We start from the raw sequence: 25,417 nt of genomic DNA on the forward strand, positions 1-25,417 counted from the left end.
GAAGAATCTGTAGTTGTAACACTTGAAGCCTAAAACACTTAAAATCAAAACTGAAGCAGCAGAACCAGAGAAATAATCTTTTTTTTTTTTTAATCTGCACATTCTCCTTGTCAAAACTGGGCGCCTACATTACCCACAATACAACAGGTGTGTCATTCTAGTACTGCTGAATGTAGCCTACAGAGTTCAGGCAAACTCTCTTCTTCCCAGATTGTCTGTCATTCTTGTAGTTTTGAACCCAGACTGACTCCAGCCATTAAAGGCTGCACACACACATTTTTTCACATATGCAGCAGAACTGAAACCTGTAAACAGACTCACTGTTTCAAGTGATGCTTCTCTTATGTTTCCTGATTTTAGGTGGAAAAGTTGAGACCGTACAAGGTTGTTTTTTTTTTGTTTGTTTTCATTTTGGAACAGGACTTGGTTTATTGGCTCAGATCACATCATATTATTACTGTGCAGTATTGAGAAAATGACTTGTTTACAGGTCACAGGTGTTTTCAGAGAAAGTGTAGCGTCTGACTGGAGTGATCTCCGAAGTCTGTAGTTGGGCTATAAATCTCATAACTAATACTCGACATGGGCATTTTGTGTCATGTGCTGTACGGCATTCAGATTTGCTGCTAATGATCACAAGATGTCTGAAATGGACATTTGTGTTGTGACTGCAGACAGAGCCACCTATCAGCTGTGTGTGTGTGTGAGTGAGTGTGTGTGTGTGAGTGTGTGTGTGTGTGTAGCCAGTCGACACCTAGAAAAGTTGCAGTTTTAAGTAAACTAAATCTCAGAAATTGTTCTTGTGTTTGTCTTTTTGAATTCTCTGAAAACTCAGTTGTGTTAATATTACCTCTCTTATTTAACTGAGGGACGTCACTGCGTCTCTTTATGATTTTAAACGTCACATTTATTTAATTTTTGTTTTTTTTCTTTTACTCCACTGCTTTTTAACTTTGGTGGACTGGTGTGTCGGATAGATGGAGGGATGGACAGAGAAAGAGAGAGAAAGAAACACAAACCTGTCTGTCTCTGTTCTGTGTGTGTATGATATGGACTCATTTACTGTAATAAAGTGATCAAGCTGTGTTTGGACCGCGTGCGTCGCTTCTCTCTCCAACACTGATCAGAGTAGAGTTACACTTTGTAATCGCTCTAAATCTTGACCTCTGCAGCTGCACGTAGATTAAACAAAATGTCTCCTCGATGAAAGATGTAAGAGTTAAGTTAGAATATACAGTTGTGTGGAGGGCAGGTGGGGATTTCATACATGTAAACATGTATGAGTATTGTCTTATGTGCTGTATGTCCTAACTTTACTCAGACCAGCTGTTGGTCTGCAGGTGGATAGTAGAGCGTTTGCCATGAGGACTCCACCTCATAACCTCCCACTCCTCTTTGAAAGCAACTTTAAAAGTAGCTTAATTTGAGTAATTATTCGTAATTGTACTTTGTGTTTTTTAATAGTGCAGCTGCACCCCCACTATCAGACCTGGGGTGTGTTTTTTGACCAGACAACTTTGCCATTTTAAAATGTTTCAGCTTGTTTGGATCAGAATTAGTTATATCTGTCGTGTCATATATACCTGTACGCACCTAAGAAGTGTTCTCATAAAAACTCCAACATTTTATCGGTCGCTCACTGCTGAAACTAATACAGAACACAATGAAATGCTTATCATTTATGGTGCGATATAAACTGAGCTTGACTGGTCATGATTGAAGGGAAAAAGTTAGATAAATGAGAATTTTTACCTCCCTTTGCTCATCACTAATCACGTACCCCACTGTTATCTATAACCAGGCAGCCATGATGTATGTAAACAGATGGGAAAAGTAGAATAGAGGATCTGGAACTATACAGAAAGCATAATAAATAAATCAAATAAATCCAAAATAATAATCAAAATAAAGGAAGGGTTCTGCATACGAGGGTTCAGGTTAGGTGCATCCTCAGCGCAGTAACTCCATGGAGACAATTTCCTTAATGTTCAGTTATAGTAAAGTTCAGTTATAACAACAGATTTTACCATGTCCGGCTTTTATTGTGTTGAAAATTATTTCAAATAATTGTGTTAAAAGATTTTAACACAGTTCCACCTTTGAGCAAAAGTATCAGCTGTCAATAATCAGTAATCAATAAGAGTATCTGTAAAATATGTACCTCTGGTCTGTATTATATGTCTCATCAGGCTACCAGCAGGAACAACAGAGGATCTAATGGAGCAGCCGCTTTCAAAACATTTCCTCCAACATAATGCAGCCAGAAATTATAAAGGTGTTATTTTTCTATCAATCATTTGTATTGATAATTTTTAATTGTAGAATTAAAAACTAGAAAAATTGCAATTCCTGAAGAAATTGCAGTGTGAATGCTGCCCTCTGCTGTCTCGCTGCTGCTGCTGCTGCTTTACATGCTGTTATTTGTTTGGATAAAGTTGAAAAATGACCTTGATTTCACAGTTTTAAAGTTCCAAACTTTGTGGGTTTGGTCACAGATTTCACAGCTGAAATAACATTAGAGTCAATGAGGGTTGAGGGTTGAGTTGAAGTCGTGTCCTGGTGCTTTGGGGCCGTGGCGCCAAAAACCACGGGTCCTGCAGCTGAAATGCTTACATGGTCTTAAACTAGACATGTTTATCTACATTTTGGTGCATAAATGGTGACTGTGGGTGAAGCGGTTCGGCCGCTCCTGTCCTGCAGCATTCACACTAAAAATAAAATCGGATAACATTAGTGTGAATGCTGTTCAGCATTCACACTAATGTTATCCGATTTTATTATTAGTGTGAATGCTGTTGGCAGCTTTCTACTAATAATAAAATCGGATAACATTAGTGTGAATGCTGTTGGCAGCTTTCTACTAATAATAAAATCGGATAACAATAGTGTGAATGCTGCCAACAGCATTCACACTAATGGAAAAAAAAAAAAACCCACTGTCGCTCCGGACCGGCAGGGGGCGCTGTTGGTTTCTTCCACAGGCTTTAATGGTTACAACCCTTCTCTGGAGTTTCCTCTGGCATTCAAGAAAAGAGACCGACAAAAGAGCGAAGAGGGAGTCAAATCTCGAAGGTAAATCCGCCTTTAAACGAGCAGACAGGCGACTATTCAACAGTTACAGCTCATTTTGGTGGTGTTTAACAGCGGGTCGTGTCCGAAGCTGGTTTCTTTGTGCTGTATTTTAACGTCGTTGTATTGACTCACATGTAATGTTAGCTTCCCAAGCTAGCTTAGCTAACGGTGTTAGCAAGGCGGCGCCGGTTGACGCAAGGCCCGTTTGGGCGAAGCTTTCCGTTACACCGAATTTAATTAAATAATGGTTGAAACTACAGCTAATTTGAGTTAAAGGATTAACGTTATTAACCAATTAACACGTTACAGGTAATCAGTATCAATAAGCTGCCGCTAGACCAGATTCACGACGGCGCTACTGTTAACGGTGTCTTAACATGACGGATAATATCGTTTCACTGATGTTGATTTAACACGTGAAACCGAGAGATGAACCATTAAAAGTCTTAAATAAATCGGCTTCAGATGCCTCTAACAAGCAGCCAGTCTAATCCAGTGTTAAGGACAGTGGTAATGCTAACGTTAGCCTTCCTCCTTTAGCTCACAGCTTTATCTTACATGACCTCGTGCAGAAAATGAGACATTAAAAACTATTTTAGTGAGTTTAGCCTGTAAAGTTGTAACCTAATAGTTAATTTTCTAAGAGGAAACTGGCAGGATTCATTGGTAAACATTCAGTGGTTAACATCTGTTAAATGTGTACCTGATTAGTTGTAATAAACTAATAAAGAGAGCTGGTTGGTGATGCCCTGTTTTATTTTGTACTTCTGGCTAAAACAAGTTTATATTCAGTAATGTAAAGTTCAGTTGTCCTACTTCCCTCCATGAAGGTTTTACTGCTCAGCTCTTTGTGAAATGTACCAACAGAGGCTGCTGTCAGTGTTTCTAACATTTAGTCTTTGTGCTTTAGGAAATTGTAATTGTGAGAATCTTATTTTTCATTATACTTGGCGTTTTGTAGACTAAATGATTTATATCAGATAATAGAGCAGAACAACCTCACTTTAATGTGCATCACTGTTTATATCCCCCCTTGTGTGTGTTATCCCTAGTTTATACTTCCTCTTCTTTATATTGTACATACTTTTTATGTCCTATTTATATCACTGTCCACTTATTTATTATTCATTGTTCTGTTTTTACTGCCCACTTGCTGCTGTGACATTGTGAATTTCCCCTCATATTATGTTATAAAATGTCTGTTAAACTAAACAGCATCACAACCTGCAGCCTCTAAAGTGGCTGTGAAGATGATTAAACAATCTATAACAGTTTCTACATATATTCAGTAATTACAAGATTATATTAGAGTGTTAGTTTTAGTGCAGCGTACCTACTAAACTGACCTACTGGACTTTCTCATGATATCAGACAAGATATAATCTGACTTTTTACCGCTGGTATTAATGGCTGTTTCATGGTGAAGTTATATCTTTGGTTTTCCTCGCAGGCAGAATCGAGGGCCATGGCTCGTGGGCAGCAGAAGATTCAGTCCCAGCAGAAGAATGCCAAGAAGGCGGCAGAGAAGAAGAAAGGCCAGGCCGCTGATCAGAAGACTGCAGCGAAGGCCGCACTGGTCCACACCTGCCCCGTCTGCCGGGTTAGTGCAACACTGCCGCCAGATGTTTCCTACAGCTGAGAGCTGATCAGGCTTAGCTGGAGCTTGGAGGTCTTTTCACATGAATGTGTGATTCTTATCCATTCGCTCTAAGGTTTCAATGATATGACAGCATTTATTTATTCATTTCATCAGGTGATTTAGTTTCACTGTGATTACTTCATTACAGTCAGCCACATGTGCCACAGCTGGAAAAAATGAAATGTATGTTGAGGCATGAAACTGATTTTGTAAAGCAGGTTGAGATCTCACCCGGAACTTAAATGAATTAGTAAAAGATGTTTTTTTTTATTTTATTAATTTGGCTCAAGTTCAAATCCAAAGTAGAAGACAAAAGTTATGTAGTCATTTTCTGTACGGCTACATTGAACTGTTCTTTTTTTTTTTTTATTCATAAAAAAGAGGGAACTTTATTTATCTTGAAGGAAATTTCTGTGCAGCAGTTGCAGTTTAAAATAGGAAAACTTAAGCGTTATGAGTGTATTATCTAAAGAGTATTTTCTTGACAGACTCATGAAATAAGGTATTTGGCGAGGCCACCTTTGGTACTGCAAAATTTAAAATTTTTAATGTTTGGGAATATATAAATTAGAGTATTTTCTTGATTGATTTATTTCTGGAAACTCTCAGAAGATATTAAACTTATAATATCTTATATATTAATTTTGCAGTAGTGAAGGTGGCATCGCCAAACACCATGTTTCATTAGTCCCAAATTTATTATACGTGACAAAGATAAGCAGCAAATCCTCATGTTTGAGTGGTTAAAATAAGAATTGTTGGTATTTTTGCCAGAAAAATGACTTTAAATGATTAATTATCAAAGTACTTGCAGATAAATAAATAAACCACATGAGGAAGTTGTTACCACAAGATAAAACACATTGAAATCACAGTTCTTTGTTTTATTTCCTTCAGACGCAGATGCCGGACCCGAAGACCTTCAAGCAGCACTTTGAGAGCAAACACCCCAAGTCCCCCATGCCTCCTGAGCTGGCCGACGTTCAGGCGTGAAGAACTGCAGACTGGACAGGACCTCGGTAAGGCCGACTGTACTTCTTCCTCTTGAACTGCTGCTTTTATGAAACCTCTGAATATTTGTAACCTCCCCCTCCCTGTAGATTTGGTGTAATCAAGGTGCCACCAAAATAATACCAGAAACGGCTTTTTAGATTCACCAAATGTTCTGCTTTTTGTACAATGAACAGTAAATATTTAAAAAAAGAAACTGAGGGTTTTTGCAAGCTCACTTAATATTTTTTTTTATAAACATAATACTAAAAAACAACAAAAACTGTCACTTACAGATACACAGTGACCACGGACTAAACGTTGAATCACAGCGCCTGAAGGATGACAAACACTGGGACCCGTCAGTATTCATGGACAGCGGGTTGGGGCAGAGGGAGGGATGTGTGGATGTGCTGTGAACGTACATGTGTGTTTGTATAAGAGAAAACAATAACGACGGGGCAAAAGTACACCAGCACCCCATTTTTATATTTATTATGTACAACTACCTTGTTATTCCAGATGGGGGAGGGGACCGGCAAGACTGCCTGCTAACACTGAATAAAATTATGTTGTGACTAATTACTGGGAGATGTGATAAGTCAGTAGGGAAGTAAAGAATAATACGGTTGACTGTATGACTAGCTAACAGCTGGCTGTACTTAGTTTGAGAGGAATAGACGGCCCATTTCAGACCCCCTCTGTAGATCGCATCACTCATCCACAGTGGACGTGGCACTGCTGTTGGGTTCAAACTAGGGCTGCAACTAATGATTGTTTTCATTGTCCATCAATCTAGATAACTTTCTCGCTTAAATCAATAATTTGTTTGGTCTGTAAAATGGTGAAAAATGTCAATCAGTGTTTCCTGAAGCCCTCAAATGTCTTGATTTGTCCAAAATCCAAAGATATTCAGTTAAGTCACAGAGAAACCAGAAAATATTCACATTGAAGAAGCTGGAATCAGAGGATTTTGACTTTGATTAAATATTCAACAGCTAATCGATGTACCTTATCGTTGCAGCTCTAGTTCAAACTTTAACTCCAGTCAGCTTGTTTCCCCCTGGGCAGAGGGTATTCACATCAGTGCAAACCCTCCAGATAGAAGATAAAACGATTGGCCTCTTAAAATTACTAAAAGCCCTTTTGTGTAATTTCAGGATTCATGGTTGTCCATAAAAACACAGAATATTAATAGAAGCTATTTTTTGTCCAGTGAGACAGACGGACTCCACAGCTGCTGCTCCACAGGCGTCCACACTCAGAAACACCTCACAACAGTACCTCATGTTAAGACCACACAGAAAGTCTCATCGCACTCTTTTTGTTTCCAGGTCCCTCTTTTGCTCATTTTAATGTCGACCTCAACACCTTCTTGGCAATAACATCATCTTTGTCCCAGTTTATTCTGAAAATGAAGCTTAACACATTTCTGCTAAATCCCCTCTAACACACACACACACACACACTCTCACACACACACACACAAACACACACAGCGCTTATTGATGCTTTCAGCTCATCGGTTTGGTTGTTCATTGACTGAAGAAACTGTTAAGTCGCCCCAAAGAGAAATTTGTTCAGCCAAAGTGATAAATCCCTGTTCTTCTTGGTTCTTCATACATTCACTTGCAGGAAAAACTTCACTAATTTGTTTTCACTATACTTTTTTTTTTTTTTAACCCTTTTCAATAAATTGAACGATGTATTTAATGTGAACGGTCTTCAGTTGATTCTGTTTACACGACACGACGAGACGAGAGACGTGACGTCCTCATGGATTAATTCCATCAGTCATTTATTTTTATTGGTGGAAGATTCTCCTTTTATCCTACGACCACAAGTCAAGAGGAAGTAAATGGTTTTTATTGGTTCAATACAATTTGACATTTTCTCTTCATATAGATTTTGTGTTGCTGCTGTTAAATGTCTTTTTTGTAGAAAAAAAAAAAAGGCATCACGAATGGCATGTCCTGCCATCCAATATCATTTGCCATTTAAACCTGTCTATAAAAACTAAATCTATATTAATTTGTTATTAATTCCATGTGGTTGGCAGTATTGTACATTTCAGGTCAAACGTGTGTCGCTCACATTCATGCAGAGTGACGTGCGGCTGTTTATCCTGAGGACCAGCTGACTGTCAGGACTTAAACTTAATTTAAAACAATGCAAAGCCTCTGAGCAAAGGTTGAAATCTTTCTGTCTTTGAATTTGGAAAATTGATTAAAGCCAATTGGTCACTGATCCTAATTCAGACCTGTTTAATTAGATATCTGGTGCGTTCGTCAACCAGCGTATTCGCCAACATTAAAGGTTTCTGCTGAGTTCACGGCTGAAGGAAAAGAATGTGTGGATTCTTTCTGCTGGACTCGGCTCCCTTCAGCGTCCCGGCTCGACCTGTGTCGGCTCTCATAGACACCCGCAGGTCTTCACCACCATGTTACGGTGCTTCTTGAGGATGACGTTGTTGTTGTCGTCGTAGAAGAGGACGGAGATCGGGCTGAGCTTCGTGGGGGCGCAACACGCTTTGGGAACCTCATCAGGCTTCAGGAGGTGGACCTGCCCCAGGAGAAAGAAACTCAGTTAATATTTACAGCTCAGGTGTTTCACTGCAGTCCTCCTACACTGAGCTGATGTGGAAGAAGAACTAAAAGTTCTGTTGCACAAATTTGGTTACTAGTCTTTGAAATCATTGGATCATTTGACCTCTTTGGGCTCCAGACGTTTGAGGGGAAGTTAGTCTTTAGTGCTCACATCTCATGACAAGAGACACAAACTGTACACTGTTAATTAAAAATCATACAGGACTGATTTAATGTAGAACACTTTATTGCTAATGTATAATTTATTTATTTTAAATAAATGTTGATTAAAAAAGGTTTCACATAAGGTGAGGCAGAAATGACTACTAAACTGGACAAATAGGAAAAGTCTCTTCATACCAGATATTAGTGTTTCTCTTTTACATTTAAGGATATTTTCAGTTTTTAATCGTATCATAACAGTGTGGTACTAAATGAGCAATGTTTAACGTTCCTCTATTTTACAGTAACTTGACAGTAAAATAATAATGTTAAGTCAGCTGTTCAGTTGAACAACAGTCACAGACTATATAAGTAGTGGCCGTAGTCGCTGTGACGTCACCTGCTGGTATAAAAGTGTTCACTAAGGTAATAAACAGGGAGAAGTCGGCTCGTCTTCTCATAGATGTTCATACAATCTGACAACCGCAGAGTTTCCCCCTTCTGGCCTTTAGAAAGAATGCAGGTTTGAGCACCAACTTTTCATACCCTGAAGCTACATCCACTTCTTTTACGGGAGCTCTCAGTGCAGGTGACATGGAGGAAAGTTAAACCTCATTCATTTGTGTTTACTACCCACAATGCAATGATACAAAGCTGGTTTGAAAATAGGCCTGTGGAGTAAACCTTCAGTTGTAGTAGAGGTTTGTCCTATTTGTCAAGTTTAGTGATACATTTTGGTATCGATTCAAAGCCCCTGCGTCACATAAAGCTATTGGGGGGGAAAACAATCATAAATGTTTCATTAAATACTAAAATACAAGAAGCCCTAAAATCCAGATGAAAAGGAGCGGCCGGTGTAGTAATAATTTCTAGTATTGATTTCGGGTCACTGCCATAGAAACTATTATTTTTATAGAAAATCCATGACTTGTTTCCTTAATAATGTGAAATACAAAAAGCACTAAAATCCAGACGTGTTACTGGAAAACTATTAAGAAAACAGATCATTTTCTATAAAAATAATCCCGTATGGCCTGTGTAGTTCTAATATATAATAGTATAGCCTCACATTACATAGAAGCTACTGGAAGAAAATCATGAATTTTTCCATGAAAATGTTCATAAAAAATACCAGAAGTACTAAAGTCCAACATAAAGTGTCCTACTGTCCTGCTGCAGTCACAGTTAATGGTTTTCATTCACTGACTTTTCCATAGAAATATGAACGTAAAATTCACCACATTATGAATACTTTTACATTTGTACACAACATTTAAAGCAGCATAAGGGTTAAAAAGGTGTGTGTGTGTGTGTGTGTGTGTGTGTGTGTGTGTGTGTGTGTGTGTGTGTGTGTGTGTGTGTGATCACTGTACTGACCACTTGCTGGATGAGGGCGTGGTTTGTGGCGTTCATGCAGGAGCCCAGAGGATAAAAACACTCTCCGTCGCAGTAGTAAGCCGAGTATCCAGTGGGGGCCAAAACCCAGTCCTGAACGACAGGAACACGTTCATGATTGATCTAATTAACGTTATTAGATTTTACCACCATATAATGTGACATAAGATGAGGAAGCGTCTGTTCACCGTCAGTATTGTAACTACCATTAAGTAACTTTTGAATAAAAGCTATTAATAATAATAATAAATTCTGTTTATAAAGTCACTAAGTGCTTTACATGGTTAAAACAGTTCAGGACATGTGGTGAACTAAATATTAGATATTTAAGATCTGATCTTATACTTGAAATAAAAGGAGTATTACAACAGTTTAAAAATACTATTAGTCCTGCTTTTAAAATCATACATAAGTAATTAAGCACATAAGCATCATAATATATCTGGAAGTGTTAAAAGTAAAAGTACGCTTTATGCAAAATAAAACACATCTCAGGAAAATAATCATCCCAGTGGATTAATTATTGCTAAAGGTCATTTTAAGGACTTTCTATGCCGCCTGGTAGCTTCGTCTATAACATCAGTTATATGTTCAGTCTGTCTGATGATCTCTGCTCTGCTCAGCATGAATTATGTGTGACTCTGACATCCAACCCCCTAAAAATCCTCGACTTCTCCCTGCTGCACTTCTTCGCCATATAGTCCAGTTTGAATCAATGCAAGTGAGCCACAACACTGTTACATGTAACGTCCCCTGCGCTCATATTTTGGGATGTGGATCCACTGATGGCTACTTTGCCTCTAAAGCCGTCTGGAGCTGGAAGAACAACAGGTGCTTGTTCACACTACATAGGGTTGAAAACCTGCGAAATGATCCTTTAAGAGTGATTCTTAGAGGTTCTATGAATGCAGATTATAATATTATGACACAATATTAACACTAAGACGGAAGTTTCTTTAGTTTCACTGGTTCCCACCTTTAAGACAAACACACTGTGATGAATCATTTCAGCCCCAGAAAACAAAATCCTCTACTAAATATACAGTGTGGAGAAAAACAGACTTGAACTGTGAGCTGACCTTCCATCCGAGGTCACTGAAGCTGACGTACAGCTCGTGTTTTTTACAGGGCTGACCTCCGCTGTTAGCAGGACTCCGATCTGAACAGAGAAGAAAGAAACATTCAGGAGAATCAGATTCACACTGATAAAACTGAAAACGATTAAAGGTCCCATATTCTGTTCGTACGATTAGAGCGAGTTCATAACATCGGCGGGCAGCGAGGTGGATTCAGGAGATTTTCTTTGGCTTATGACATCACAAAGGGAGTCAAATCTAAACCATGTGTTTTCATACACGTTTATCTGGCTCTCAGCACACCAGGGACACATATTCATGTTGAAAAGACATTAACGAGTGCATCTTGCAGAATATAGGACCTTTAAATCCGTAACTTTTCTATATATTTTTAAGTTTTAAATAGATGAACTTCACGAAACACAATCGTAGCATCATATCTCAGTAAGTCCCCTTCAGTTTTTTTAAAAATTCAAAATGTAAAAGTATGCATGAATTAATATCCACATAATTTTTAAAAAATATGAAATGTCTTAATTTTATTCATTTCGTCATAGATTTTATAAAAGGAACCACAGAGGTCCTTACTTAAGGACATTTAATACCAGATAAAAATAATTTAAAATCCCAGAATCATTTCAGACACAATCATTTGGGTGTTTTAACGTTAAAGCGTTGAATTCAGAGCTGTTGTTCCTGAGCCTCACTGTGGATGCTGGGGACCGGCAGGTCGTATTTGGGTTTCTTCCTGCGGGGATGTGGCTTGACAGCTCGCGGCGGCCGACACGGGACCTGACTCTCCCTGAAAAAGGTCACCATGAAGGGTTGCTTGGAGCGGGGACCCCGGCGTCCCACCAGCCCGATCCAGCCTGCAGACAGGGAGCGGTCTGGGAGAGGATACGGAAACATGAACAGAGATGAAGTGAAGTTCAGACAGTTCTGCTACTTTGAACCACTACATGAAGTGGTTCAAAGTAGCTCACTACACTGATCTTAAGAGGCGGGTGGATCTGTGGTGTTGTGCGGCCCGGCGGTCACCCACCCTCCTCTGTCTCCACGTAGAGACGGATGCCCAGGTTGCTGCGGGGGTGGAGGAGCCAGTGGTTGGAGGCCGAGGTGACGTCGAAGGCGAGCCAGCCCTCCTGTCCTGCAGGCACGGACTGCATGTCCAGCAGCACCAGCTCTGGCTCTCTGAGACGGAGAGTAAAGTTTGATCAAACCGTCCAACTTGAGAAGAATCTTTCATGTTTACTTCAACTCAAACTTTTCAATAAAAGCTGTTTATTAGAATACCAAAAATACTTTAGATCTTTGTTCGCTCTCTTTGGTGACATCAGTAACTGCAGGTGTGTTTTTGGACCTCGCTGTCCAGAGAAAACTGTGTCGCCTGTGTGACGTGTAATAAGAGTGAGTCGTGTTAGCTCTACCTATCCTCTCTGGGTCACTAAGAGGATGTAACACCCCTTAAATATCACAGCTCTGATCTCTCAGTGCACACAAGCAATTTTTCTTCATATCCTCACCCCAGATTTACTGGGAGGGGTCAAAGGGCGGCTCAGCTACAGGCAAGCATCTCAGATCTTTTGGGAATTCGTTGTTTTGTTTTTTAAAACTAAAGGTCAGTGTACAGTTGTATAAAGTCTCACTGTAATGACAATAATAAGAATAATAACACACTGTATTTATAGATGGCTTAATAAAGTTACAGAGCAACTTGAAAACATAAAGAAAGTGTAGACTGGAGGAAACCTGTGTCTGTTCTCTCGTTGGATCTCGTAGACGGAGATGTGAAGCGTTCGGTTGGCCCTCTGGCCCATCGTCAGCGTCTTATAGATACGAAACTCTGCTGCCGTCACCGTCTCGCCCTGAGGGAGGGGGGTCAGGTCGAAGCGAAACTCCTTCCAGTACGGACGAAGCTGCAGGAGGTCGCGCTCCTGCTCCACTGCAGGCAGGGAAAGACAGACAGACACAGACAGACAGACAGACAGACATTTAGACATTTACAAATACAGACAGAGAAAATCTGGTGAACTTCAGGCTACAACTACAGCAGGACAGCTGAGTTTAATGGATTGATAGAACAGAATTGACACGTTTACACTGTACTGGTCTTATGTGCACGTTTGAGTTACTTGTACTGTATCAATGATGATTTTCAGACTTTACATTTTAAAACAACACATCGTTATCTGTTAAACCACTGGCTCCCAATCTTTATGGCTTGTCTTGAGTTGTTGGTGGATCTGACAGAGAGATTTCCCTTCTAAACGTCTGAGATAGTTTGATTTTAACAACTGTTAAAGGGTACAAATGTCCCATAAACCACTAGACAGCAAAGATTAAAGGAAAGTCAACAGGTTTGTGCAGCAGAACTCTGTGTTTTTTCCTCTTTCTATTCTAGACTAAATATTTGCTACTTTTACACAAGTAAAGGATCTGAATTCTTCCTTCACCACTGACGGAGCTTTGGAGGGTTTTTCATTATTAGAAGAAGTTGAGACGTTTTATTGTTGGAATAAAACTGGAATTACAGAGATCGTTCGTCAACCAATCAAACTGTGAGGAATCGTTGTTTTTCTGTGTTTTATTTGACTGAACATCTTTAGGATTTAGAGTAATGTTTGGGGAAGAATATAAAGGTGCTACATTGGTTTCTAGGACATTATAGTTGTTTTTTATTTTTATTTTTTTACATTTTACAGACAAAACAGTCAATTGATGCCAAATATAATCAGCAGATCATGACAAATATTCGTTAGTTGCAGCCCTGCTTTGACATTCAGTGAAACTATTCCAAAGAAGAACAGTATTGAAAGTGTAAAAGGAGCCATTGTCTCTAAATTCACCCTACAAGAGAAACGACACGATATTCCAAGTAAATACAAGTCAGACAGGCCGGAGTGTGATGTGTCTAGATGTGTCTGATAGAGAGACGTGACGGGAATCAGAAGAGAAAAGCTTTGGCTTAAAGCAGAAAACATGTTGGAAACACAGCAAAAGAGCGACGATGAGCCGCCGTGTGAAGGTGCAGATGAGATCACAGGAGATGAGTCAGAGAGCGACACACGAAGCACTCAGTCAACACCACCATTTAAAATACAACAATACATGACAGAGTTTACCACAGGAAAACAAGAAGTACGGATCAAAAGTGCAGAAAAAGGGACCCTGTGAGTGTTAGATTCTACTAGTGATGATTATTAGTGACGCTGATTGTCTAACTAGGATTTAAAGTTTTAACAACTTCATCTTTAACAAGAGGTCACAGGCTGAAATACTGTTTCTATGTCAGTATTAAGTATTAAATACTTATTATATAGGATTACTGAGCATAAAGTGGAAATACTTGAAGGTTCAAGGTTTTATTAACTGATTCTCTCATGTCTGCAGGATAAATATCAGGTGTAGAATACAAGTGCTGTAAACTAGAAGCTGTATTACAGCACAGTGTCTGTAAGAAGTCGTCCGTCGTGTCAGCGCCGTTTTAACAAACTGAAGGTTTGGACTTTTTCATAGAGGAAGAAAAACGACTTTTGTCCTGAAATCTGCAGAGTGAAATATAAATAGATAAGAAGAAGAAGTTAACATCACTTAACATCAGTTCAGCGCTTTATTTACTAAAAGATATCTGAGGAGTGTGCGGTGTTTTCACACTCACACACTGCTGAGCAAGATGAAGGGAAGTGCCTTGCTTAAGGGCACCTCAGAGTGGAGAGCAGCTCCAGGGTTTGATCGTCAATGGTCGCATGTCCTCACACACACACACACACACACACACACACAATCCTTCACCAAATCTGAACATGAAACTGAAACACCAGTGCACAGTGTGTGTGTGTGTGTGTGTGTGTGTCCTTGTGAAACCCCACAGGGACACGAAACAGCTCTGGTCACTGTGGTTTGGCACACACACACGCACACGCACACACACACACACACACACAGAATGCATGGTGAATAGAGATACTAAGGACAGGACACCCCTGATGGGTTGGGCGTGCTCATATCACACACACACACACACACACTGCAGTAATTAGAGACACTTAGTGCCCTGAACCGCAGCAGCTGCTCAGCACACACACCACTAATTGCAGCCCTGCCTGGTATTTTTAGAGTCGCTCCCTCCACAGCAGTATTTTCATCTCGCTTCGGAGCGTTTGCTTCTTTTTTTTTCAGTGTGTGTCAGTGGGGCCTTTAATTCTAACCAGCTGTGTCTTCCCATTACATATGCGTAGGAACACACACACACACACACACACACACCCTTGCCTGTTTGATTCAACTTACATGAACTACACACACTGATTAGATTAGTCACAGAAATAGAGAGTAAATATCTGCATTAGATCAGGTGACACAGGAGGAAGAAACAATCATTACTTTCTGTGTGATTTCTTCCTCCAGCTCCGTGTGGACTTTGTGTAGATTTGATGGAGTTCAAAAGGTTTCACGACAAAATAAAAGCTCCACCATCTGAAAGGAAACACTGGCGTGCGCTCTGGGTCCCCATTAGATGCATGAGTCACCTTTGTTTACAGGGCGGATTGCTGCTTTTTCTCCGTGTTGACTGATAAATTTTAGGGTGCATTTTCTTCCTCCAAAACAGAGCTGGATTCTCTAGAAGGAAACCCGTCATTTGATGCACTGAGTTCAGTAAAGACCCAGAGCAGAGAGAGGAGACGATGATTCCCACGGTGAGCTGGGTCACGATCAACGTCCCGTCCCAGAGGAGCCGGAGGAAGGAAGCCATTCACAGAAGGATGTTTCCTCTTAAACTTTGACTGATAGGCATCAGTCAGGCTGCTGGGCTGTTTAAACACTCACAGGATCTGGATCAGGATCCAATAATCTACTGTTTATGTTCTTGATTAATCAATCAATCATTTCACCGTCAAGTTCCCAGAGGCTTCAAAATGCTTGTTCTGCTGAAGAACAAATCCAAAAACTTTATTTTCAGCTCATTTTTAGCTTTTGTTTGTTATCATTAACATTGTTGGTGACTAGTTTATTAATTGACTAATAATTTAAACTCTATAACTTATTGATTCCCTGCTTTGAGATACGACCAATTATATCCACTGAAATTCACTAAATGTGGATAAGTTAATCAAAATTGGGGAATTAATTCCTCTGTCTTGATATTATTATATGTTTAAAACCATTAGCCTATGTTTTAATCTTTAAGTCTTTCAATTTTAGTCACTTTTCTGATAAAACTTGTGTCTTTTTCAGAAACCTCTCAGAAGGAATCATTGATGAGACGGTCTAAACTGCTCTACTTAGGTGTTCTGGTACGAATCCACGTCCTTTGTCAAACATCGAAGCAGAAATCTTGTCAGAGCTGAAGCGGTTAGCAACGCCCGGCTCAGTTTGGCCGTCGCAGACGCTGCTGCATTCAGAATTGCCGGGTTGAAATGGAAACCTACGGATATAGTGCAGCCGTACTGACACTGGTTTTAATCCTCTCTGAATGTTTGTGGAAATTTGCACAGCAGTGAAACCTAAAAGGCAGCAGCATGTTACTGTCAGTGTCATCAGGTTCAAACAGTGTAATTTCATCCTGTCTCAGTTTTCACACCAAACCGCAGTAAAAAACTGCTCTGTCATTCGAAATTCTTGGTAAAAATGTCCTCAATGCAAAGGAATAGTTTAGTTTTGGGAAATACACGTATTCACTCACTCGCCAAGAGTTAATTGATGCCACTGTGATGTCATGTCTGTCTGTTAAATATACTGTAAGGCTGCAGCCTGCAGTCGCTTAGCTTAGCTTAGTTTAGCTTAGCTTAGCATGAGGACTTGAAACAGTTAGCCTGAACAAAATCTGCCTGTTGGCACCTTTAAAGCTCACTGATTACTATTTTATAATCTCTACATAAACAGACATGTAAAAACGATATTGTGGTTATTTGTTGGATTGTGTCTCGAGGAAAACATCCGCCAAAGAAATAGTTCGTTGCTTAAAGCCCCTGTAAAACTTTGATGTGTTGTTTTTACGAAGATTTTTGTAATAATTGAACAAAATGTAATAATTAGTCAGCTTTAGACTAATGGAACTGATAAAAAGGCTCTAAAAAAGAGAAAAATAATTAAATATGATTATTGGCTGAGTTTATAATTCAAATTGTAGTAAAAGAAGAAGAAATTGGCCTTTTCATTTTATATAAATAATGTATAAACTATGAGCTACATCCTGATACAGATCGTTTTCTGTGATCTGTATCAGGATATGAGACTTTGATCATGTGACCCAGCCCTCCTGACTCACCCAGGTTGACGAAGCTCATCACCGTGTCGGCCTCGCTGACCACCGTGCCCAGTGGCGGTGTGTGCGTGCTGAGGGTCGGCGGGGCTGCGTGGTGGTGGCCCTGAGCAAACCTTTCTGTCCCTCCAAACTTCCCCATGCCAGGCCCGTTCACAATAATCTCATTCCCCTCGTCCTCCCCGTCAGCCGACATGGCGTGGTACAGGTCCAGCATGAAGAGGGGCGCGGAGGAGGGCGGTCGAAGCGGCGGGTGGGGTCTGGGTCTCCCCGGCAGACCCAGGATGGACAGGATCTCCTTCTGCATCTCCTTCTTCTCGCGGCCGCTGAGGCGCCGGAAGCTGGAGTGGACGGCCTCGGCCTGCTGGCTCCACAGGGGCAGGACGAGCAGGAGCAGCAGGGGCAGGAGCAGCAGGGTCCTGGGGTGGAGGAGACGCCACCGGGGTCTGGAGGAGGATCCGCTCTGCTGCTGGAAGACGCCGCTGCTGCTGCTTTTGCTCATGTGCTGCTGGTTCATCTTGCTGCAGAGGCAAGAGGAGCTGTGGGAGACATCTGAGGCCATCTGAGGCTCTTTGCACTTCTTCTCTGCTGGCAAATGAGGATTTATTCAATTTACTCTGACTAATAATCAGCCGCAGAGTTTTCTTTGCCTCAGTTTCTTCCCTCCAGTGTTTGCAGACTGACAACCACAGTGTTTTCTACTCGCTCCAGTTTGTCCCCCGACTGTTTGTCCTCCTGGTTCAGCGTCACCGCAGACAGATGCAGTGCTGATTTATGTCTGATGTGTTTAGAAGATAGCTGGCTCTGGATGGGACGTGTTTACCGCCTTAAACTCCCCTTTGTTTATTTCTCCCTCCCCCCTTTGCCTTCCTCTCTCTCCCTCTTCTACCTTCTCTAATCTTGAAGACCTCTCAGTCGTGCAGCAGCAGAAACAGAGATAATGAGAGTGAGGGCATAATTACAAGCTTACAATGTGTTTTGAATACGGACAAACAATGCCTCTGTGGAGGGCCGGTCCACGCTTTGAAGTCGTAAACTTGGAGGATGGAAAGCAATTTCAATAAAGAGCAGGTGCCGCTGAGATTAGAGGGAAATTTGAGATCTCTGTCATCAAGTCTGCTCCCAGTCCTCCCTGACCTCACCAGGAAATAAAGTTCACACCTGCAGTGAGTCAAACTCAACTCAACTCAACCAGATCCCCCATGAGGATCGCCTGCTGTGGAGAAATCACTGCTGGAAACTTTTATCCAGTCGTCCTTGAGCGCTTATTCATCCATTCAGGACGGCTCCCCACCCACACGTCTCTGGGGCTCCAGATGTCTTTTTTAATCCAATTTTTAACAACGATAACTCCAGGAAATTGTTTCCTGATTGTAATCCTTGGGGGAGGCGAGAGGTTTCTTCTAGAGTCCTTAAATCTGTGGCGGCTCTCCCCTCTCTCTCTCTCTCTCTCTCTCTCTGTCTCACACACACACACACACACACACACACACACTCTCCTGCCTGCTGGGAGTGTGTGAGCATCCAAAAGCAGAGCTGTGCAGCAGTGCGAGTGTGTCCCGTGTATGAAGCTTGGAGAGGCTGACGGTTGTTCATAACCAGGAGGGAGTTTCCCTCCCAGCCGCCTCCTTCTGACCTCCTTCAAGTCTTTAAACTTCTCTCTCCTGCTCACATCTCATCGCCCCCCCGCCCGGTGGTCTCTTTGGGAGACCTCATCTCTCCCTCTCTCCTCCTCACCTCCACCCATCTGTCTTTTCATCTTCTCATGACTGCTTCCTTTCATAGCTGCTCAGCGTTGGGTCTCTGATGCCCCGTTTAATAGCAGACTAACGGGTTCAAAGCCAGAAAGGGAGGCGATTTCTCTGCATAATGTGTATGAAGCATTAAAACAGACGAGTCGAAAATGTGACTGGATACACCAATAAATAAATGTAAATAATGTAAATCGAGTGTTAAAAAGAAATATATTTCTTTTTACTTTTGCTTTTTGCTATTTGAGACGTGGCTAGCTAGCTTACCTGAGCCACAGCGTTAGCTTTGTCAGCTAGCTACCGAGCTAAAGCCGACTTTCTTTATAAAAATACACCAGCTAGTGTGCATAATGCTAATCATGTATGTATTTTACAGCATGCTACTGTGGGATTACTATACAAACTCTTGTAACTTGAAGATTTAGATCAGATTAAAATGGTGTTTGAGAATCGCTAATTAGCATTAAGAAGCTAATGTTTGTAGCATTTGCTCAGGAGCTAAATTGTAACAGAATTTATAGCATAATTTATTGATGCATTTAGTATTTAGCACATTTATTCAGTTTCAGGGCACATTTGTCATTTTGGATATTTATATTTATTATTTTTATTCTTTTGCCAACGTTAAAGCTCTAAAATCCCCGTCATCACTGTCATAGCTGAGGTTTGGAGCCAATACAAAATGTAAAACACAAATTTTAACTCCATATTCAGTCGGCTGTCGAGCAAACATTAAGCAAAAACGTTGAACCCTTCTGCTCTGAAGTGGCAGGTTTTGCGTTACACTGTGTAACACCATTTCCCGTCGAGCCTTTCATTAGTGTGCCGAGCTCGGCCTGCAGCGAGCCTAATGCAAACACACTCTTCTGTGCATGTGTGTGTTTGAACCGAAGGGGTTTGGAGGGAAGAAATGACTCAAATATAGTAGTGAGGCGCAGCCCTGTGCCAGCCCGTGTTTGTGTACTCTTTTCTTCAAAGCGGCCTGGTACTTGTGGTCACTTTGAAAGGCATGAATAACACTGACCAAACCAAACTGACCACGGTTCATTTTGTCCTGGCCAGAAGGGCGAGTCCCAAATGCCAGGAATTAACGCTCTGCCCATTTTGTTTTTCTTTCCTCTGCACATCTGCAGCTTTAGGAGGTTTTGTCTGGAGAGATAATGGTGAGAGGAGTGAGAGAGGATGAAGAGGAGGAGGTGAAAGAACAGAGAGGCAGTGAGATGAAGAGGACAAAAAAAAAAAAAAAGAGGGAACGGAGGGGAGCGGAGTGCCCTTAAAACCATATAAACCCAACTAAAATGAAAAATGACATTCCTGAGAAACAGAAGTGGTGGAACAGAGTGAGGACTGTCATCAGAGGGAGAAGTCTGGGATGACAGATGGGCTGCAGGGAGGACGGGCGTAGATGGATCGAGAGTGGACAGAAAATGAGAGGAGTGTGTGTACACACAGCTGCAGAGGGTGGACTCAGACCTCATCATCTCCGGTGGAACCACCAAATAAACAGGACAAAGTTATTTTCAATTTCTCCCTCTCTGTCTCGAACAAACTTGGATGGGGATTAAAAACTTGAAAGTGACAAATCTTCACATGAGGCAGAGACAGAGGGGAAATTATTAAGATGACTTTGAACCGTCACCACCACCTCCCTCGTGTTTACTTCCTCTTTGTCCACGGAAGTGAAGATCCAGCTGGGTGTGCCCTTATCTCCCACAGGATAATCACCTAGAAATGTCCGGTCTGCGTCTCCGACTGTGGTCTGCTGTCAGGCGAGAGTGTGTGCAGACACGCACATGCTCACATGAGAGAAAAGAAACAAAATTACATCCATTTAGATCATTCCAGTCTGTAGAAACACTATAAATGAACGCACATGTCCACATAAGCCCCACAGAAAAGTCCTATGTGCTCACTGCATGTTAGAAACTGATAAAACACAAAAAGAATTAAAATCATACTTGAGAGAAAAAAACTGGATAGTGCATGAATACGTGTGGGAAAAGAAAGCGCAAAGACGCATGTAGATAACTGGGTGCTGGTGTCGTACTGGTCTTTATAACTATAAAACAAAAGCAAAATAGAGGGAAAACTACAGACAATTAAAAAAAAAACATTACTAAACATCATAATAAACAATCATGCATTCTCACACTATTCAAAAAGCCAAATTGTGCCACAAATCAGAGAAAAATAAGAAGAAATCTTGTTGTCAAACATAATAAAACAAACACTGCATGCAAGTGAAAAAACATTAAGTCCACATTCTCTGAAGTACAAATAAATTAATCTGAGTTTTTTTAATTGATTGATTAATCATTTAGTCGACAAAGTGTCAAATCTGTTGATTTTCTTTGATGAACTTACTGAATGTGTTCAACTCATCATGAAGCGCTACGAAAATCAGCATTTAAGAAGCCGAAACCAGTGATTTATATACTTAAATTATATAAATGATTAATCAATTTAGTAGTAGTTTTCTCTGGTCCCCTGCCCAACCTGACCAGTGATGACATGTACAGCCGCATGTCATCATTTAACCGCTGGCTGTCGAGGTGGTGCCCAGCTAACAATGTGGGCTTCATAGACAATTGGCAGTCTTTCGGGGGAAAACCTGGTCTCATTAGAAGAGACGGCATCCATCCCACTTTGGATGGAGCTGCGCTCTTATCTAGAAATATGGCAAAGTTTATTAGTCCTAAAACTTGACGATCCAGAGTCGAGACCAGGAGGCAGAGCTGCAGTCTTACACACTTCTCTGCTCCTCCATTAGAACAGTCACCCACCCAACATCCCATAGAGACTGTGTCCGTCCCCTGACCACTCAGATCATTTAGATCTATTAAGTCCAACAGGAGAGGAGTCCAGCATCAACATTTAATCAGAGTTAATACCACTGGCACTATGAAACAGGACAGGAGAGTGAAATGTGGACTTTTAAACATCAGATCTCTGCCATCCAAAGCTGTTTTAGTAAATGATCTGATATCTGACCATCAAATTGATTTATTGTGTCCTGAGGAGTATGTTAGCCTTAATGAGGCCACTCCTCCCAGTCACATTGATACTGACATTCCCAGATTCTGGACGTGGAGGTGGAGTTGCAGCAATCTTTAACTCTAGTTTAATAGTCCAACCTAGACCCAAACTTAATTATAACTCCTTTGAAAGTCTTGTTCTTAGTTTTTCACACCCAACCTGGAAAACTCTAAAACCAGTGTTGGTTGTCACAGTGTACCGCCCTCCTGGCCCTGACTCTGAATTCTTAACTGAGTTTTCAGAGTTTTTATCAGATTTAGTCCTCAGTGTGGACAAAGTGATTATAGTAGGTGACTTTAATATTCATGTGGACAATGATAATGATAGTCTCAGCACTGCTTTTGTCTCACTATTGGACTCAATTGGCTTCTCCCAGAGTGTAAATGAACCAACTCACTGTTTTAACCACACTCTTGACCTTGTTTTGGCTTATGGTGTTGAAACTGAACAGTTAACAGTCTTTCCACATAACTTCCACATTTTATCAGACCATTACCTGATAACATTTGATTTCTTGCTACAGGACTATGCTCTATATGACAGAGAGGTCCTCACTAGATCCTTATCTGATCTGTTGCCAAATTTAAGGAGGTGATTCCTTCAGTATTTCAGCCAGTGTGTCCCTGTGCTGTGGATGACCCCCATGTTAATCTTAGCCCCTCCCAAATTGATTATCTGGTCGATAGTGCTGCAGGTTCACTGCGAATGACACTAGACTCTATTGCCCCTCTAAAAAAGAAGAGAATTAAAGAAAAGAGACAAAATCCCTGGTATAACTCCCAGACACGTGAGCTTAAGCAACACTCACGAAGGCTAGAAAGGACATGGCGGGCCACCAAAGTGGAAGAATCCCGTTTAATCTGGCAAGACAGTCTTAAAACCTATAAAAAGGCCCTCTGTAATGCCAGAGCCGCCAACTACTCCTCATTAATAGCATTAATAAAGCATTAATAAAAGCAACCCTAGATTCCTTTTTAGCACAATAGCTAGGCTGACAAAGAGCCAGAACTCTATTGATCCCTGCGTTCCCTTAGAGCTCAGCAGTAACGACTTCATGAGCTTCTTTAATGATAAAATTCTAACTATTAGGGACAAAATTCAGCACCTCCTGCCCTCAACAGGGTCTGGTCCAACTTCAAACTTAGGAACCATAGAAACAGATGTTACACCTGATGTGTACTTGGACTGTTTTTCTCCAATTGATCTTGCTGAATTGACCTCAATAATCTCCTCATCTAGATCGTCAACATGTCTCCTAGACCCCATTCCTACTGGACTCCTTAAAGAGGTCCTGCCCCTAATTAACACGTCCTTACTGGATATGACAAATCAGTCTTTACTAACAGGCTATGTACCACAGTCCTTTAAAGTAGCAGTAATTAAACCTCTCCTGAAAAAGCCTACTCTTGATTCAGGTGTATTAGCTAACTATAGACCTTCATCCAACCTTCCCTTTCTCTCCAAGATCCTGGAGAAAGTCGTAGCTAATCAGCTGTGTAATTTTTTAAACGGTAATACTCTATTTGAGGATTTTCAGTCAGGTTTTAGAGCGAACCACAGCACAGAGACAGCACTGGTGAAGGTTACAAACCTCCTTATGGCATCAGACAGAGGACTTCTCTCTGTCCTGGTCTTGTTAGACCTGAGTGCTGCTTTCGACACCATCGACCATCACATCCTGTTACAGAGACTGGAACAGTTCATTGGTATAAAAGGAACTGCATTAAGCTGGTTTAAGTCCTATTTATTAGATCGATTTCAGTTTGTACATATTAACAATGAGTCCTCTGTCCACACTAAGGTTAGACATGGAGTTCCACAAGGTTCAGTGCTTGGACCAATACTCTTTATCTTATATATGCTTCCTCTTGGTAATATTATCAAGAAGCACTCCATTAATTTCCACTGTTATGCAGACGATACACAATTATATTTATCAATAAAGCCAGATGAACCCAGTCAGTTGGCTAAACTTCAAATCTGCCTTAAGGACATAAAGTCCTGGATGAGCAGCAACTTTCTGCTGCTAAATTCAGATTATTTTGCTTGGCCCCAGACACCTCAGAGACAGCTTTTCCACTACCATAACTGCTCTGGACGGCATCACTCTGGCCTCCAGCTCCACTGTGAGGAATCTGGGAGTCTTATTTGATCAGGATTTGTCCTTTAACTCCCACATTAAACAGATTTCTAGAACTGCCTTTTTCCATCTACGTAATATTGCCAAAATCAGGCCAATCATATCCACTGATGATGCAGAAAAATTGGTCCATGCATTTGTCACTTCTAGGTTGGACTATTGTAACTCTTTATTATCAGGCTGCCCCAATAAGTCGTTAAAGACTCTCCAGCTGGTCCAGAACGCTGCTGCTCGTGTTCTGACGAGAACTAAAAGAAGAGACCACATTTCTCCTGTACTGGCTTCTCTTCATTGGCTTCCAGTAAAATCTAGAATAGAGTTTAAAATCCTTCTCCTCACCTACAAGGCTCTTAAGGGTCAGGCCCCATCATATCTTAAAGAGCTTATAGTACCGTACTACCCCACTAGAGCACTGCGCTCCCAGAATGCAGGTCTACTGGTGGTTCCCAAAGTCTCCAAAAGTAGTTCAGGAGGCAGAGCCTTCAGCTATCAGGCTCCTCTCCTGTGGAACCTCCTTCCAGTTTGGGTTCGGGGGGCAGACACCCTCTCTACATTTAAGAGTAGACTAAAAACCTTCCTTTTTGATAAGGCTTATATTTAAGGGCTGGCTCAGGCCTTAGACCAGCCCCTAGTTATGCTGCTATAGGCTCAGACTGCCGGGGGACTCCTATGGTGCACTGAGCTCCTCTATTCTCTCTCCTCCTCTTCCTCTTCCTCTCCATCGTTATGCCTCATGTCAGCCAAATGTCTGCCTCTAACTTGCTATCTTCCCCGGAGCCTTTCTGTGCTTTCTCATCTCTCAGGTTCCTGTGGTTCCTATGGATCCTGGTCCTGGTCCCGCTGATGTGGTTCTCCACCAGCCAATGGATGTGCGTCTGTCCAAGGCTACAGCCTGTCTGTCCTTGGGAGCTGGATCTCTCCTTCACTGTGGTGCTCCCGGTGGTTTCTCTTTTCCCACTGGGTTTTTTGAGTTTTTCCTTCCCGAAGAAGGAGGGTCATAAAGGGCAGGTGATGCCTCGGACTGATCCATCGGCCTCATCAACTGCTGGACTCTTTATTAGATTGTTTGTTCGCTTACACTTCTTGTTTATTTCAGTGAACTTTGTAAAGCACTATGAGATTTTCTTTCTTGTTGACTGACTGATCATTCCAGCTGTAAATGTGAGTAATATACAAACACACACACACACACACACACACACACACACACATACACACACATACACACACATACACACACACACACTCTGCCACACAAACACAGAAGCTTTCAGGTTTGCACCAAACCACAAACAAAGACAGGAGGCAC

The 25,417-nt window shown here is 41.3% G+C and overlaps 2 protein-coding genes across 2 annotated transcripts; one reads left to right on the plus strand and one right to left on the minus strand.

Moving 5' to 3' along the window:
- The first annotated feature begins 4,537 nt into the window (after positions 1-4,537).
- LOC139215313 (zinc finger protein 706) lies at positions 4,538-7,420 on the plus strand. The gene is made up of 3 exons (XM_070846240.1): positions 4,538-4,672; positions 5,609-5,730; positions 5,998-7,420. The coding sequence occupies exons 1-2, from the start codon at positions 4,538-4,540 to the stop codon at positions 5,702-5,704; spliced, it is 231 nt and encodes a 76-aa protein (XP_070702341.1). The 3' UTR covers positions 5,705-5,730; positions 5,998-7,420.
- A 693-nt stretch (positions 7,421-8,113) lies between these two features.
- On the minus strand, positions 8,114-17,743 carry bmp8a (bone morphogenetic protein 8a). The gene is made up of 7 exons (XM_070846162.1): positions 17,188-17,743; positions 12,669-12,861; positions 11,962-12,110; positions 11,627-11,806; positions 10,923-11,002; positions 9,826-9,936; positions 8,114-8,263 (listed from the first exon to the last, which is right to left on the minus strand). Exons 1-7 carry the CDS (start codon positions 17,741-17,743, stop codon positions 8,114-8,116), a joined length of 1,419 nt encoding a protein of 472 aa, XP_070702263.1.
- Between the last annotated feature and the right edge of the window lie 7,674 nt (positions 17,744-25,417).

The sequence above is a fragment of the Pempheris klunzingeri genome, chromosome 16 (assembly GCF_042242105.1).
Source record: "Pempheris klunzingeri isolate RE-2024b chromosome 16, fPemKlu1.hap1, whole genome shotgun sequence".
NCBI lineage: Eukaryota > Metazoa > Chordata > Actinopteri > Acropomatiformes > Pempheridae > Pempheris > Pempheris klunzingeri.